General features: G+C 41.0%; 1 protein-coding gene across 1 annotated transcript in view; it reads left to right on the forward strand.

The window, feature by feature from the left end:
• The window catches only part of grb2a (growth factor receptor-bound protein 2a), a 107,540-nt gene that overhangs the window by 68,413 nt on the left and 20,468 nt on the right, over positions 1-18,659 (forward strand). Inside the window, exons 2-3 of the mRNA XM_061983706.1 lie at positions 2,808-2,899; positions 15,353-15,475. Of these exons, the coding sequence (XP_061839690.1) occupies positions 2,808-2,899; positions 15,353-15,475 (215 nt within the window). The remainder of the gene's footprint in view (positions 1-2,807; positions 2,900-15,352; positions 15,476-18,659) is intronic.

Below are 18,659 nucleotides of genomic sequence, written 5' to 3' on the forward strand. Positions count from 1 at the left end.
TCAATGGGACACAGTTCAGTATTTTTGAAAAGAAAGTGTGTTAGGCGTGTCAGCCTGTTTGTGTGCGTGCGTGTGTGTGTGTGTGTGTGTGTGTGTGTGTGTGTGTGTGTGTGTGTGTGTGTGTGTGTGTGTGTGTGTGTGTGTGTGTGTGTGTGTACAACTAAATCCCTTCTTTAGTTAGTAGTTAGTTTTGGGATGGATTTCAGATAGTCTTCTACCTGCCTCTTGATATTAGATATTGAGATTCAGCAATTTCAAGTCAGAGCTTTTCTTCCTGTCACACACACGCACGCACACACACACACACACACACACCAGTGATCTGGAGAGATGCAGCTGTGACAAACATTTAAATTTTGATATTAAAATTACATTACAAGAGTGTAGGAAGGGTTTTAAGAACATTGGAAATAGGGCTGCAGCTATCGATTATTTTAGTACTCGATTAATCAATCAGTTTGTTCGATTAATCCAGTAATCGGAAAAAACACACTTTGTAGCCTCATCGCGTATTTTGACTATTTTAGGTTAAATAGTTTTGAATAAACAGAGCTTTCTGCTTGCCGTAGCCTTACTTTTTCATATTAATGCATCATCTTGTATCATGAGTTCAATATTACAACAAATATGTATGTGTATGTGTATGTATATATGTATGTACATATACACATATATATATATATATATATATATATATATATATATATATATATATATATATATATATATATATATATGTATATATACGTGTATGTATATATATATATATATATATATATATATATATATATATATATATATATATATATCTTTGCAGTCTATTTAATTAAACTTAGGTTGAAAAGGATTTGCAAATCATTGTATTCTGTTTTTATTTTTGATTTACACAACGTGCCAACTTCACTGGTTTTGGGTCTTGTGTGTATATATATAATATATATATATATATATTGCCAAAAGTATTTGGCCACCTGCCTTGACTCACATATGAACTTGAAGTGCCATCCCATTCCTAACCCCATAAGGTTCAATATGACCTTTTGCAGCTATTGCAGCCTCAACTCTTCTGGGAAGGCTGTCCACAAGGTTGCGGAGTGTATTTATAGGAATTTTCCATTGGTGAGGTCACACACTGATGTTGGTCGAGAAGGCCTGGCTCCCAATCTCCGTTCTAATTCATCCCAAAGGTGTGCTATCGGGTTCAGGTCAGGACTCTGTGCAGGACAGTCAAGTTCATCCACACCAGACTCTGTCATCCATGTCTTTATGGACCTTGCTTTGTGCACTGGTGCACAGTCATGTTGGAATAGGAAGGGGCCCGCACCAAACTTTTCCCACAAGGTTGGGAGCATGGAATTGTCCAAAATGTTTTGGTATCCTGGAGCATTCAAAGTTCCTTTCACTGGCACTAAGGGGCCAAGCCCAACTCCTGAAAATCAACCCCTCACCATAATTCCTCCGCTGACCCCTCTGTCTGTTTTTTTCGTGGCTGAGTTGCTGCTGTTCCCAAACGTTTCCATTTTCTTATAATAAAGCCGACAGTTCACTTTGGAATATTTAGGAAATTTCACGACTGGATTTGTTGCACAGGTGGCATCCTATGACAGTTCCACGCTGGAAATCACTGAGAGCGGCCCATTCTTTCACAAATGTTTGTCGAAACAGTCTCCATGCCTAAGTGCTTGATTTTATACACTGGTGGCCTAGTGATTAGGACACCTAATTCTGATCATTTGGATGGGTGGCCAAATACTTTTGGCAATATAGTGTATGTGTGTATATATATGTGTGTGTTTGTGTGTGTGTTTATTGATTGATTGATTGAGACTTTTGTTAGTAGATTGCACAGTACAGTACATAATCCGTACAATTGACCACTAAATGGTAACACCCGAATAAGTTTTTCAACTTGTTTAAGTCGGGGTCCACGTTAATCAATTCATGGTAATATATGTATATGTGTGAGTGTTTGTACTCCGGCTTCCTCCCACCTCCAAAGACATGCACCTGGGGATAAGTTGATTGGCAACACTAAATCGGCCCTAGTGTGTGGATGTGAGTGTGAATGTTGTCTGTCTATCTGTGTTGGCCCTGCGATGAAGTGGCGACTTGTCCAGGGTGTACCCCGCCTTCCGCCCGATTGTAGCTGAGATAGGCTCCAGCGCCCCCCGCGACCCCAAAGGGAATAAGCGGTAGAAAATGGATGGATGGATGGATGTTTATACATGTATATATGTGTATGTGTGAGTATATATGTATGTATATGTATCTTGGTATAATATAAACAAAATGGTATAAAATCAACACTGATATATGTAGCAGTTTAAAAAAACACACTTTTATAAACCCATAGAAATACTAACCTTGCCTGGGGCTGGCATTCACACTTCACCATCACTGTATGTGCAGGTTTAATAGCACATTATGGTAATGAACGGCCTTAACAAGCAGGCGATCAATTTGCACTCAGTATCAGCTCACTCTTCCATATGATTATTTTGAATGAGCTTCACACGTCTCAAGTCGAGGTCAATACAGTACACATAATTATGCCCATTTTCTAGCCAGTCAACCCACGTGGAAGACTCAAGTAGTTAATGCACTTTTTATTGACATATAAAGGCTTATATGCACAATAACACTTGACTTATGCAAAACTGTTGATATACAACAATAAAGGTCCATTGTGAGTATTTGAGTGTAGTTGACATTTGTCAATATTCATCTTTGTGTACCACACATCACACTGAGTTATGATGGCATGAGCCGTAATACTTATGTCTTCTTTTCTCTTTCAATTTCCACAGGTTTTGCAAAAGTATAGTGACTGGTGCAAAGCGGAACTACATGGGAAAGAGGGCTTTGTTCACAGCAATTATATTAAATATAAACCACACCAGTAAGTATATTAATCAACATTAACTCTCTGATAAAATGTGCTGCTCGGCTTGTCAATCACATACTTTATAATCAGAGGTGGGTAGTAACGCGTTACATTCACTACAATACATTTACTTAAGTAGCTTTTTGGATAAATTGTACTTGTTAGAGTAGTTTTAATGTAACATACTTTTTACTTTACGCTACTTTTACTCTGTTACATTGAGTTTAATTTCATTTATGTCACAATTATATATTATGATTATTAATATATATATATATATATATATATATATATATATATATATATATATATATATATATATATATACATACAGGTAAAAGCCAGTAAATTAGAATATTTTGAAAAACTTGATTTATTTCAGTAATTGCATTCAAAAGGTGTAACTTGTACATTATATTTATTCATTGCACACAGACTGATGCATTCAAATGTTTATTTCATTTAATTTTGATGATTTGAAGTGGCAACAAATGAAAATCCAAAATTCCGTGTGTCACAAAATTAGAATATTACTTAAGGCTAATACAAAAAAGGGATTTTTAGAAATGTTGGCCAACTGAAAAGTATGAAAATGAAAAATATGAGCATGTACAATACTCAATACTTGGTTGGAGCTCCTTTTGCCTCAATTACTGCGTTAATGCGGCGTGGCATGGAGTCGATGAGTTTCTGGCACTGCTCAGGTGTTATGAGAGCCCAGGTTGCTCTGATAGTGGCCTTCAACTCTTCTGCGTTTTTGGGTCTGGCATTCTGCATCTTCCTTTTCACAATACCCCACAGATTTTCTATGGGGCTAAGGTCAGGGGAGTTGGCGGGCCAATTTAGAACAGAAATACCATGGTCCATAAACCAGGCACGGGTAGATTTTGCGCTGTGTGCAGGCGCCAAGTCCTGTTGGAACTTGAAATCTCCATCTCCATAGAGCAGGTCAGCAGCAGGAAGCATGAAGTGCTCTAAAACTTGCTGGTAGACGGCTGCGTTGACCCTGGATCTCAGGAAACAGAGTGGACCGACACCAGCAGATGACATGGCACCCCAAACCATCACCCAACCATGCAAATTTTGCATTTCCTTTGGAAATCGAGGTCCCAGAGTCTGGAGGAAGACAGGAGAGGCACAGGATCCACGTTGCCTGAAGTCTAGTGTAAAGTTTCCACCATCAGTGATGGTTTGGGGTGCCATGTCATCTGCTGGTGTCGGTCCACTCTGTTTCCTGAGATCCAGGGACAACGCAGCCGTCTACCAGCAAGTTTTAGAGCACTTCATGCTTCCTGCTGCTGACCTGCTCTATGGAGATGGAGATTTCAAGTTCCAACAGGACTTGGCGCCTGCACACAGCGCAAAATCTACCCGTGCCTGGTTTACGGACCATGGTATTTCTGTTCTAAATTGGCCCGCCAACTCCCCTGACCTTAGCCCCATAGAAAATCTGTGGGGTATTGTGAAAAGGAAGATGCAGAATGCCAGACCCAAAAACGCAGAAGAGTTGAAGGCCACTATCAGAGCAACCTGGGCTCTCATAACACCTGAGCAGTGCCAGAAACTCATCGACTCCATGCCACGCCGCATTAACGCAGTAATTGAGGCAAAAGGAGCTCCAACCAAGTATTGAGTATTGTACATGCTCATATTTTTCATTTTCATTCTTTTCAGTTGGCCAACATTTCTAAAAATCCCTTTTTTGTATTAGCCTTAAGTAATCTAATTTTGTGACACACGGAATTTTGGATTTTCATTTGTTGCCACTTCAAATCATCAAAATTAAATGAAATAAACATTTGAATGCATCAGTCTGTGTGCAATGAATAAATATAATGTACAAGTTACACCTTTTGAATGCAATTACTGAAATAAATCAAGTTTTTCAAAATATTCTAATTTACTGGCTTTTACCTGTATATATATTGTGGAGTCTCACTCAAGCACCGCCTGACAGGTAGGCACCTCACAGGGGAGGAGCCAGGGAATGGAGGCAGAGTGGAACAAGGAAGACAACGCCCCAGCCTTGGCCGCATCATCGAGGGGCGGTACATTCCCCTGTACCTGCTCAATCAGCCTGAAGTGCCACCAGCTGTGCGGCCAGGTGGGGCCCAGCTACAAACCCTACTTAACTCTGCCTCATTCAGGTCTGGCTCTCCTCTGTGTCAAGGCAGGTGCATCAGGCGGTAAGTGAGACATCCACTATTTCCCCACTAAAGACATTACTGGTGAAATGTTTTATTTATGTTGTGTTTCTCTTGTTTGATAGGCAATGACCTTTGACCTTTAGAGAAGTGTGCTGTGTGAAGGACTGAGAGCCCCAGATGGGAGATATTTATGTTTATTAATGGACACTTTAAGTTTGCTGATTCCATACCCCGCCCTTCCTAAAAACACTTGTACAATAAATGCCCTTTTCGGCTTGCTGCAAAACCAATCCTGTGTCTTGGTGAGAATCAGGTACGACAAATATATATATATATATATATATATATATATATATATATATATATATATATATATATACATATATTATTATTATTATCGATTACGGCTTGCCAGACTCTGTTTCACCAATCCAACGTAAGCAGTAGTGACAATTAATACTATTTTACCAAAAAAACAAGCACAAAGTACAGCTACAGAAAGTTGAAATAGGTCAGCAGGACCGCCATTGGGCCATTCTGACCACTATGTCGCTCATTCAAACAAATTTAAATCAATTTAATTGGTGCTGGGCCCCTGTTGCCATCCTCCAAAATGGCACAATTTTAACATGTTAAATGCCTTTCAGAAAAAAATAACTTTTAGATCATGAAAATTGTATGAAGAACAATACAATAAACAGTGGTCACCAACCTTTCCGAGCCCAAGATCCCTGGTCTCAGCCAAAAACCAAAGCAAGATCTACCCCTGCATTAACTATATATATATATATATATATACATCATTTTATTAATTTTTTCATTTTATTAATTTATTTTTCCTAATATTTTTGCGATCGATTGATAGGTTCCCCAAAGATCGATCTGGTTGACGGGTTGTCGACCCCTGCAATACAATGTGCTACCAACAACTACAGTAGTTTTATGAAGTAATGTACAGCATTTACCTTGGAGAGTGAACTTCTATTGTATCTTCTTCCAGCTGCTTCTCTGTCAAACACACTATCAGCAGCTTCTCCATATTTTCATCGATAGGTATCCTCCATTTAGATATTATTTTAAAACATTTGGCCGGTGTTAAATTCCTTTTGCTTCTGTATTGTGCAAACTGGCATTGAGACCGAATTGTTTAGTCATGTTTTCTCTTAAATTGGGCCACTCTTAAGATGAGGTCCTCACTGACTGACTTTTTACCTTGATTTTAGATATCTAATCCGTCGGAGATTCTTTGCAGTGTAAAAGCTCAACAACAAATATTCAATACAACCATCTGACTCAACATTTTCCTAGCAGGCTTCTCAAATATAGCCTTTAACCTTTTTGTTTATTGGATGTGATTGCCGTTATACAACTAATAAGAGATTACAAAACAGCAGGCGAGGGTGTTGTTGCTTTTGTAACACAATTTGCTACGATGAGCTGAAAGGCCAAATAGTGCAACTCAAGCTTTACTTGCAATTGTGAACCACAGTTGTTGTTTTTTCACATACCATGGTCGAATGCATAAAGAATCCGAATATAACTTTTTAAATATTTTTACAGGGACAAATTGCACACACATTTATGCTGACATCGCACATTGTCTCTGTGCTCAATGCAGCTATCAACAACACAAACTGACTCGGAGAGTGCTGTCGTCCCTGAAATATATATGATGGTATTTCAACTCTCACTTAACAAAACATCTCTCTGCAATCACAATAGTAAATATTAGAAACAATAGTACTCACATCCCAATAGCCATTAGAGAATATAGGACTACCTTTGTGTCAAACTGTCAAAAAACCCATCAATCAAAATGATGTATGACCTCTAAGCCCCGCCCCCTGTCATCCAGTGTGTATGTCCCGCCCCCTGGCTTCCGGTGTGTATGTCCCGCCTTCTGGTCTCTATGTTTTGATATATATATATATATATATATTTAATTTGACAAGATTAAAAAATGTAATACATCACAAATATATATTTTTAATTTGACAGGAAAGTGTAAGTGTACTATACCAGTGTTTTTCAACCACTGTGCCGCGGCACACTAGTATGCCGTGGGAGATTATGTAATTTCACCTATTTGGGTTAAAAATATGTTTTGCCAACCACTAATTATAATCTGCCAATTATGTGTTGTGTGTCGGTGGTGTCTAGAGCTCGGCAGCGTAACCGTGTAATACTCAACCATATCAGTAGGTGGCAGCCGGTAGTTAATTGCTTTGTAGATGTCGGGAACACGTTGTGTGAGATGACAAGGGTTTGTCGTCGTATCTAATGCTTAAACCAAAAATAAACAAAAGGTGAGTGCCCCTAACAAAAGGCATTGAAGCTTAGGGAAGGCTATGCAGAACGAAACTAAAACCGAACTGGCTACAAAGTAAACAAAAACAGAATGCTGGACGACCGCAAAGACTTACTGTGGAGCCGAGACGGCGTCCACAAAGTACATCCGAACATGACATGACAATCAACAATGTCCCCACAAAGAAGGATAGCAACAACTGAAATAGTCTTGATTGCTAAAAGAAAGCAGGTGCGGGGAATAGCGTTTAAGGAAGACATGAAACTGCTCCAGGAAAATACCAACAAAACAGGAAAATTCACCAAAATAGGAGCGCAAGACAAGAACTAAAACACTACACACAGGAAAACAACAAATAAGTCACGGCGTGATGTGACAGGTGGTGACAGTACACCTACTTTGAGAAAAGAGCTAAATTGATGCATGGTTGGTTATGGTTTAAATTCATATCCAACAATTGCGACAACGACTTTTTACTGTCAACTGAGTTTCATTTTTTAATGATTTCTGCTGGTGGTGTGCCTCCGGATATTTTCAATGAAAAAAATGTGCATCGGCTCAAAAAAGGTTGAAAAACACTATACTATACAACACGTTATCTTCGTCATCATCCCTAGACCTCTGAAAAAATGGAAAGGGTGGTGTGTGTGTGTGTGTGTGTGTGTGTGTGTGTGTGTGTGTGTGTGTGTGTGTGGGTCCAAGCAGGAAGTTTAGGGTTTGTTTTGTTTCGCCCATGATGGGTTTTATGAGGGGTCAGAGGGGGGGTCACCCTTTACCGTGTCACCTGGTTATACACACCTGTTGTTTATCCAGACATGACAGTAGAGTTTAAAAAAACTAATTAGGAAAACAGGTGTCCTGTTTATTTATAACCACAACCTGGTCCGGGTGGAATTCGCCCATAAGTCCTTGCCCACCTCTGCCACTGGCTTCTCCCCCTTCAAGTGTGTCTACGGCTACCAACCGCCAGTGTTCCCGGACTCAGGGCCAGATGTTTCCGTTACCTCCGCCCACGCCCTGGAGCGCCGATGCCGTTGCAAGTGCTCGCTCGCCAAGGAGATCGGGTCAAGAAAGCAGCCGACCGGAAGCGCCGCCCAGCACCTGATTACCGGCCAGGACAGCGAGTATGGTTATCTGCCAAAGACCTGCACCTCAAGGTGCCATCCAAAAAATTTCCGCCCAGATTCGTGGGCCCCTTCCCCATCGCCAAGGTCATCGGTCCTGCAGCAGTACGCCTACGTCTACCCAGGTCGCTCCGTGTCCATCCTACCTTCCACGTCAGCCAAGTCAATCCTGCCAAAGAAAACCCTATGGTCCCAGCCACCAAACCACCCCCCCCCCCCCCCCCCCCCCCCCCAGATGGAGGCATTCTGTACCAGGTCAAGAGACTGTTAGCGGTACGCAACAGAGGTCGAGGAAGACAGTTTTTGGTGGATTGGGAGGGGTACGGTCCCGAAGAAAGACAGTGGGTACCCCAACGGAACATTGATGTCCCCTCCCCCGGGACTTCTATAGACTCCACCCTGAGGTCCCTGGGTCATCAGGAGTCGGCCCTAGAAGGGGGGGTTCTGTCACACCTGGGTGAAGTCTTGTCTGGGTTTCGTCTGGTTTCATGTTGTCTTGTCATTTCCTGTTTTATTTTGAAATGTTAACACTCCCCCTCGTTTCAGATCACTTGCCCTTCCTCCTGTTTCACTGGTCTGATGTCTTTCCCGATTGCCTGATTGTGCCCACCTGTGTCACCCTCCCTCATGTGTATAAATGTTTCGTCCTCTTCTTGTCCTGTGCCAGAGTGTTTCGTATCTTCTTGTGCGTACCTCCAGCACAGCCTTGTCTCCAGCCATAGCCACGTTTTTGTGTACTTTTTGATCCACGGGAGATTCTTGATTTATAAAGTTTTGTCAGGTAAGATTAGCTTCCTAGCATCGCCTCCGTTGGAGCGCTTTTTGTTGTATTTGGTAGTTTTTGTTCTTAGCCCCTTTTTCCCTCCGCAGCTGGAGCGTTTTGAGTTGTTAATATTTTTGTTAGTTTAGTGGTCAGGTTAGATCTGTTTTGATAGCCTGTTTTGTTTCTCCCGTTTTGGATCCTTTCCCTTGTTAGAATAAATAGCTGTTTTTGAAATCCTGCATCTGTGTCCAGAGTCCTATTCGGGTCGTGACACATACCTTTGGGGATAATCTTGCTAAATGATATCTCATCTCCTGTGTCTGCCCCAAACATCAAAATCTGTACCCCCCGTGGTGCCCCTTTCTTATTCGCATCAACTTCAGGGACGGCGTGGCGCAGTGGAAGAATGGCCGTGCGCGACCCGAGGGTCCCTGGTTCAATCCCCACCTAGTACCAACCTCGTCATGTCCGTTGTGTCCTGAGCAAGACACTTCACCCTTGCTCCTGATGGGTGCTGGTTAGCGCCTTGCATGGCAGCTCCCTCCATCAGTGTGTGAATGTGTGTGTGAATGGGTAAATGTGGAAGTAGTGTCAAAGCGCTTTGAGTACCTTGAAGGTAGAAAAGCGCTATACAAGTACAACCCATTTATCATTTATCATTAACTTCTTTATCCCAAAATTGACCCCTACACGTCTCAGCCTGGGGTCCTTGGCCTTTGGGCTGTCCTGATTCTGGACAGGGAGGATGGATGGTACGAAAGAGGAGTGAGAGAGGCCACATATGTCAAGGTTGAAAAACCATACCTGAACAGAGGAGGTGGTCTGCAACACCACCTGTCTCCCACATACAACACTGTCCTTTCAACCATTCCTAAAAGGCTCTGCAATTCAACCTGCAACAAATAACAGGAGTTAGAAACATTCTGGTCACCTTCTGTGACCAGAATGCCATTTGTGCAATTTGTTTACAACTGAATGGAATGCTAACGTGGGGGATTCCGACTAGTTCGGACTGATTCACAGCGATCGTTCTGCCACACAATACTTAAATGATAACAAGGGGAAATTATACTTCAACGACCGTCGTTAGCTTTGACATCAAAACAGTTGTTTTCTCACTACAATAGGGCAAAATCCTCCTTGCCCAGGCACACCCTCCTGGTTTTTGAAGTATAAATATTAGGGGTTTTGCACCAGCCGCTAGACGAGATCTGACCAATTCAAGTCTAAGACTAGATCTAACCAATCTAAGTCTATGAGCATGAAATGATGAAGCCTACTGAGGTATTCACACCAGCTGCTGGGTTAGATCTGAACAATCTAAGTCTAAGACTAGATCTGGCCAATCTAAGTCTATGAGCATGAACTGATGAAGTCTACTCGGATGAGAGGCGCACCGTCTTTTAAGACAAACGAAACAGTCCAGTTGCGATTGACTGAATGCCCTGAGATGCAATTTGCCATCACTCTGCCAGATGCACAAAAGATATCCTACAAAAATAACAACAACACAATGAGCTGATTCTGCTTGTGGCTGCAGTGAGCCCTTTTGCGCTGCACATTCTTTTTAAATCTGGGCTTTAAAATTGATATTGCTACTTTTTACTCTTCTTCAATGTTAAGCTGGGATCTGTGCATTCTTTGTATTGCAGTAAACACATCTCACAGAGACAGGATGCTGCAAAATGGCATAAAAACACTCATTTCCCACTGTAGTTATGGTGAATTTAAAGTCTATGTCTGGTTTGTCGTACTTCCGGCTGTTCCTGTGTGTCGGCGCACTTAATGTCCTTTCATTTACTCAAAATAGGACAATTTATTTTAGGGCTGCGCAATATGGCCTTTTATTAATATCTCGATATTTTTAGGCCATGTCACGATACACGATATATATCTTGATATTTTGCCTTAGCCTTGAATGAACACTTGATGCATATAATCACAGCAGTATGATGATTCTATGTGTCTACATTAAAACATTCTTCTTCATACTGCATTAATATATGCTCATTCAGGGAAATCACAACTAAGTCAATTGACCACAACTATATTTATTAAACAGTTATTAAGCAGTGGCACAAACATTCATGTCATTTCAAAACAGAAAGTACAAGATTGTCAGAGACATTTTAAAACAAGCTATTAGTGCACTTTTGTGCATGATGTCACTAAAATGACATATCAAAACAACACTAAATGAAAGTGCACTTTTTGTACAGAACACCACTACAATAGTTTAAAACAAATAAAGTGCACTTTTGTGCATGATGTCACACAAGATATTTCAATAACTGTCAAATAAAAATTAGCTGCATAATAGGAAATTAAATAGTGTATGTCCTTCGCTATGTGGTAGGTTACTGCGGACGTTATCTCCTGTTTTTGACTATTTTTTTCATACGGTGTTGATGTGGAAATGGAAGACACCAGGCTCAATTGGGTCAGTGCTGGTTGCTTCGGCATTTTGTTGGTGTGGCACCAGCCGAGATTTTGACATGCGGAGTTTCAAGCACTCTTCATTCTCTAGCGGGTGACTTTTCAAAAGAAGCTACTAATTAGTAGTGCTGCTGCTTTTTGTAGCAACGCTTTTGCCGCATACTTGACATATTACGGTTGTCTGCTCAACATCTTCCCGCTTGAAGCCAAACCACCGCCAGACGATGTTTGGCGGTGATTCCTAAGCAAAACGTGCTGTTTTGCTTGGAAATTAATTCTCCCTTCATTTGTTACCAGATTGGCACCTTCTCTCTCTCGTATTACCACTTGCACCGCTCCGCTTGCACCACTTGCCACAGAAGTTAGCTGCCACAGTTAACTTTACCTATGATACATTCCTCTCTGCTACCTCTCTGCTCGGCGAGGGCGTATGACGTTGCACGTGCGACAGTATGTGACGTATGTAACAAGGTGCGCTTGTTTTATCTCTCTGTGAGAAGGAGAGACAAGAAAGAGTGAGAAAAGCCTGAAGTGTAATGCCCGCAGCTAAAAACAACTGCGTGAGAACGTATACTCACAATATAGTAATTTTCTACATCGCACAGAGACAAACCCGCAATATATCGAGTATATTAGATGTATCGCCCAGCCCTAGTTTGTCTTATAACCTGGTGCACGTATTGGAAATATTAATTCTGGTTGTGCTTACTGACCTCGAAGCAATTTTATTTGGTACATGGTGTGATGATAAATGTGACCGATGGAAGACAATCACACATAAAAGATACGTGTGATGCCTGCAAGCTGTTGCCTTTTCAATAAATAATGCTGGCAAGCAAGCCCAAAACGTTGATGTTTTATTGAGAATATAGAACATTACACACAGTGCTCAGAAGTCAGTCAAAATATTTTAGTACAACTTTTAGTACGAAGCCGCACTGCTTGATGGATTTCAGGGGCATTACGGCTATCGTAGTTAGGCGTACTGTGCTTCAACATACTGGTATTATTGTGGTGTGTGTATAAGGACCCCAAAATGGCACTTATTAAGAGTCATCTTATCTGTCATATTGTTTCACAATATTATGCAAAACCTACTTTTCTTACCTATTGGTATTTGCTGATGTATATTTGGGATCTGCATAAGTACCGAAAATTTGCGCGTCCCACATTGTAGTCCTATTTGAGAAACCCTGCAGCAACCTGTTTTTTCTTTTTTCAGTTCAGTTCAGTTTCAGTTTATTTCGAACATGCATACGATGCAATGTAATGCTTCACATATTTCCAGTTGTTTCATTGCAGCATGTCATGATCCGTTACCCGGATCATGACATGATTTATGTTGGTAATGTTTCTGTTTTAGTCTGTTTCCTGGGTGCACCCTCTTTCCCTGTTTACTGTTGGTTTCCATGGGCACTGATTCTCCTCACCTGTCTTAGTTTTGCAATTAGTGTTCTCACCAGGTGTTTTGGTTAATCACTCCCCTTTATAGTTTCCTGTCACCCAGCAGTAGTTGCTGGGTCAATGTTTGCTTTAGGCAACATTTACGTTCTCCTGTTTTTTCTCCTCGCTGTAGTAAGTTTGTACGCACTAGCATTCCTTGTATTTTCACCCTTGGTGACATTTTGTGTTTTTTAGCTCCATGCTTGCTAGTATCCTCAGTTTGTATTTTTGATCCTGCCTTAAAATAATTAAAACCTTAAATCTTACCTGCACGCCGCACCTGCTTGTCGTCTGTATTGGAAGGAACTTTTCCAGCGCAGCTATGCGTCCCCGCAGACGTAACACAGCACATCCGAAAAGGAGTAGGAAGAAGCTGAGCTCGTTTAATCCTACCCCTTTTCATACCATAGCATTTTTATCCCATTTCCTTGTTCTCTGTAACAAAACAGTGAATAAATAATAAATAAATAATATACCATAGTCATGGATGGATGGCATTAAACAAATATTAAATACATAAATAATCTTTACCTCCAAAAAAAAAAAAAAGGGGGGTCAAGATGTTCATAGTTATTGTTCTGTGTACTTTGTGAACACTTGTAGTTTGAACAGTCTCTTAAACTGAATCATATTGGTGCTTTGTTTGATTTCTTTAGTTAATCCATTCCATAATTTAATTCTACATACGGACGGATATGCTAAAGGTTTTAAGTGTTGTACGGGCATACAAATGTTTTAAATTTGATTTTCCTCTAAGGTTATATTTCCCCTTTTTTTTGATGAGAAGAATTGTTGTACATTCTTGGGGAGCAGGTTATAGTTTGTTTTGGAAAAGTGTTTATACACAGAATAATGACCAGAATCTCTTTCATTTTAAAATGTGTTAAAGTTAAAGTACCACTGATAGTCACACACACACTAGGTGTGGTGAAATTACTCTCTGCATTCGACCCATCCAATTGTTCCACCCTCTGGGAGGTGAGGGGAGCAGTGAGCAGCAGCGGTGGCCGCGCTTGTTAAATCCAGAATTGATTCTTTGATTGAGTTGTCACCACAAGAATCTGAATCAAATTGAATCGTGAACTGTTGAACTGTAATAAACATCTTTTTTCAGCAGTCACTATGTTTCCATGCACTAAATTAGTCTGATTTCTCAAATATAGAATTTTTTTGTATTTTCACACCTGTACGTGAAAAGTCCAAGTGTCCATGCACACTCTCATATGCGACTATTGGTCATACTTCATGTGTCTCCCGTACACTGGGGGGGGGATCTTATTTCATTTTAGCACGGAGGACAGAATTACTTTTCCGGTGGACCTATAACGTCACACTAGGAATTGAGGATATTTACATTTCGTTTTAAGTGATGACCGCTGTAATATTGGCACAGATTACACATTTTGCGTCTTAATGGCTATGCTGATGTTAGATAGCAGACAGCATCAAGAAATAATCTTGGATTGTGCTACGGACATGATGCCACTACCAAGAATGTATAAAGTTGGACACCGTTTTTTCAAAGTCATTCTTGGACGAAAATCCTGGAAACAAAACTTTTGAATGTCTCGAAGTTTATTCATAAAGTTCTGTGGATTAATGGAAGGAGTTTTAAATCCGAAGGAAAAGACTGTCAACCCCGGGTCCCGACTTTGAACAGCTAGCGATTCATCTGTGGTCACCTAATAACCTCTCCACGCAGGAGAGTGGGGCCAAAGCTGAAAAAGAGACGGCAGATCAACTCGTCCAAAAGGGGGGTCTATTTAAAGGCTAGCATTACAATTGTTGCTGTTGTTATTGAATGGTATCTACTTTCGAGTTGTATCCTGCGCGTTGGTATTGGCGCATGCGCAATACGAAGGGTCCTCTCCGGTGGTTGAGAGATCGGGTTTCCAATCGCATAATCCAGGTGTGTTAGTCCGACTTTTCACAAACCGAACACGATCGGATTAAGGTGTTTCCATGGGTTGTAGGAAGCTTATTTGAGAAATTGGACTAATTTATTGTATAGACATGTACTAGTGTCAATCTAATCATTGTAATCACACGATTGTTTATCCAGCTCTTGTATTGAATTATTAGCGTGTACAGGTTTCCTTGTAAGCACTGGACCAAGTCTTCTCTATTAATTGCAAAATTGTTAATGGAAATACAGCATTATAAAAGCAATCATTTTGTCAATTGGTATCAATGCTACCGCTTTCTTAAATACTGGACATTTCTTTTCCTATATTTTGTTTATTACAGATGGTTCCTTGGGAAAGTTGACGAAGCCGAAGCTGAGGAAATACTTAAGGCCATGCCTCGCAATGGAAACTTTCTTGTACGAGAAAGCAAGCACTCACCGGGATCCCTCAAGCTCTCTGTCAAGTCAGTGCTCCTTTCAATGACACTAAAGCCTCTAAAACCCACACAGAATATTATATAACAATTATAAATGTGAATAAGTTTCAACGACTTTCCTGTCTAAAGAAGGCATTGGATTTGTAACCAGAGTCACCATGCCTCTTTGAGTTTTGTGCAAATTTATACAGCACAGTGTACATTGTACTTTCTCTCAGGGTATTATAAAATAATTAATTCCTTTCTTACCATTTATCCAGTTCAGGGTCAAGTGTGAACTGGAGCCTATCCCAGCTGACTTTGGGTGGAAGGCAATGTACACATTGACCTTGTCCCCAGTCACTCACATGAAGCAAAAAAAACATTTACTCATATATTCACAGCTATGGACAGTTTAGAGTTCCCAATTAACCTAATGTTTTTTGGAATTTGGAGGCAAATTGGAGTAAGAAACCCAATTGCAAGCACAAGGGGAGGATGCCACAGGATTTTTTTTTCTGAACACTCCAAAGTGCTTCAACCATGTGTTAGCGTACCGTCGAACAGTAGAAATGGGATTCATTGAATTGAAACTTTTTATTAGTAGATTGCACAGTACAGTACATATTCCGTACAATTGACCACTAAATGGTAGCACCCCAATAAGTTTTTCAACTTGTTTAAGTCGGGGTCCACGTTAATCAATTCGTGCTAAAAAAGAAAGGTGTAAAGTCATCCAACACCTTCAAACACTGTCCCTGAAAAACCTCAAATAAAGCCAGAAATCTTGAGGTTAATTTAGATTCTGATTTACATTTCGACAGTCACATCAAATCAGTAACAAAATCGGCCTACTATCACCTCAAAAATGTAACAAGACTTAGAGGGCTCATGTCAGCTCAAGACTTAGAAAAACTTGTACATGCCTTTATTACCAGTAGGCTAGACCAGGGGTGCTCAATACGTCGATCGCGATCTACCAGTCGATCGCAAAGGTAGTATTGGTAGATCGCATTACATTTAAAAAAAAAATAATAATAATTTTTTTTTTTTTTAATGTAATGCAAAATTATTATTTTTTAACCTAGTGCAAATTGACGCCAGCCTATCATCCACCCTGTCTTTTGATTGATAAACAGGGCAGCCAGTCAGATGACATCTTCGTTTTTCTGACACTTAGGTCACTGCGCATGCGCAAACAACAGCGCTCATGCAGCAAAGCTAACAAGCTTGTCAGCAAGTTACCGCCAATTTTCAGCCCTCGGTTTTTTCTCTTAAGTGTATAAAAATGAGTGGCGGAGCTGGACCAAGTAAGAAGACAAAAACGTATCACTTTCATACGGAATGGGAGGAGGACTTTTTTTTCACGATGACATTTTCGAAGTGCGTTTGCCTCACCTGCCAATCTGCCATCGCAATACCAAAGAAGGGAAATGTGGAGCGGCATTTTCGGACTATTCATGGAAAATACGACACCGACTTCCCGCTGAAAAGCGAGCTGAGAAAGAGAAAGGTGAAGGAACTGAAATCCCAGTTGTCCGGACAGCAGTCCTTTTTCACACAACAAACTTCAAAAGCGAAAGTCGCCACCGAAGCATCATTCCAGGTGAGTCACATCATCGTTAATAACAAGAAGTCCTTCCAAGACGGAGAGATGGTAAAGGAGGCATTCGTTGAAGCAGCTGACTCATTGTTCCGAGACTTTAAAAATAAGGCAGAAATATTATCTTCGATCAAAGCTCTCCAGCTGCCAAGATGTACAGTTACACGGCGCTGTGAAGCCATGGCTGAGGATTTAACCCAGCAACTTTGGACGGACATCGGAGATTGCGAGTGTTTCTCACTGCAGTTGGACGAATCTACGGACGTGAGTGACACAGCCCAGATGTGCATTTTCATCCGTATGGTGTTTAGTGATATCACTACAAAATAAGAGCTATTAACATTACTGCCCATGAAAGAACAGACGCGAGGAGAGGACATATTTCTGTCGTTTAAAAACTTTATGGAGAAAACTCAGCTCCCAGTGTACAAACTGATGTCTATCACCACGGATGGAGCTCCCGCAATGATTGGCCGCTTGAATGGATTTATTGCCAAGTGCAGGCAGGACGATGATTTCCCGGACTTCCTAAATTACTATTGCATAATCCACCAACAAGCGTTATGCGCTAAAATGCTCAACATGAAGGAGATCATGGATGTTGCAATGAAGATCGCCTGTTCTATTCGCGCCAGATCTCTTCAAAGACGGTTATTTCGTGCACATCTGGAGAAGGCTGACTGCGACCACTCTGAGTTGTTGCTGTACACTGACGTGAGATGGCTTAGTCGAGGGAAATTCCTGCAAAGATTTTGAGAGCTCTGTCCAGAGATTAAGGAGTTTTTCCGTGTAGCAGCTGGACATGCAGAATACACGCAACTAAATGACGGTCAGTGGCTGTTAGACTTGGCATTTTTAACCGATCTGACCAACATGTTGAATGATCTTAATCTAGAGCTGCAAGGAAAAGACAAAACAGTGATCAATATGATCAGCTCAGTTAGTGCTTTCAAACAAAAGATGAAACATCTCTCCTCAAAGCTGCAGCGCCATGATTTGGCAAACTTCCAGAACCTGGCGTCAGAGCTGGAAATGCAAGGGAAGGCCTGTGTGCAACTTGACAGTGCACGCTACACAGAGCAGATTGACAATTGTCTGTCAGAGTTTGACAAACGCTTTCAAGACTTTTCTTTGCTCGAGCAAGTCGCTACATTCATGTGCTATCCTTTTCGGGAAAATGCTGAGGTTGATTCCCTCGCATCACAAATTGCAACACTATTTCACCTGAACTCTTCTGGAGTGGAAGATGAAATTTTGACACTGCAAGCCGACATTGAGCTGAAGTCCAGAGCTCATGGACAGTTCTGGAACTTACTCACAGAGGTAAAGTACCCCAACATCAGGAAATGTGCTACCTCCTTGACTGCATTATTCGGCTCCACTTATTTATGTGAGTCAGCCTTTTCCCACATGAAGATCATTAAGTCCAAGTACCGTTCCACCATGACTGATGAACATTTGGAAGTGTGCTTGAGGCTGGCTGTCAGCAGCTACTGTCCGGACTATGCATCCCTGACTGATTCAATTCAGTGCAAGTCATCAGAGTAAACTCGGGTAATGACAAAAAATGTACATAGTTAATTGTGTTGTGTTGTGCAATATTGGCTCATGCGGTTATGCATGTACATC

Source organism: Nerophis lumbriciformis, linkage group LG25 (assembly GCF_033978685.3).
Source record: "Nerophis lumbriciformis linkage group LG25, RoL_Nlum_v2.1, whole genome shotgun sequence".
Taxonomy (NCBI): Eukaryota; Metazoa; Chordata; class Actinopteri; order Syngnathiformes; family Syngnathidae; genus Nerophis; species Nerophis lumbriciformis.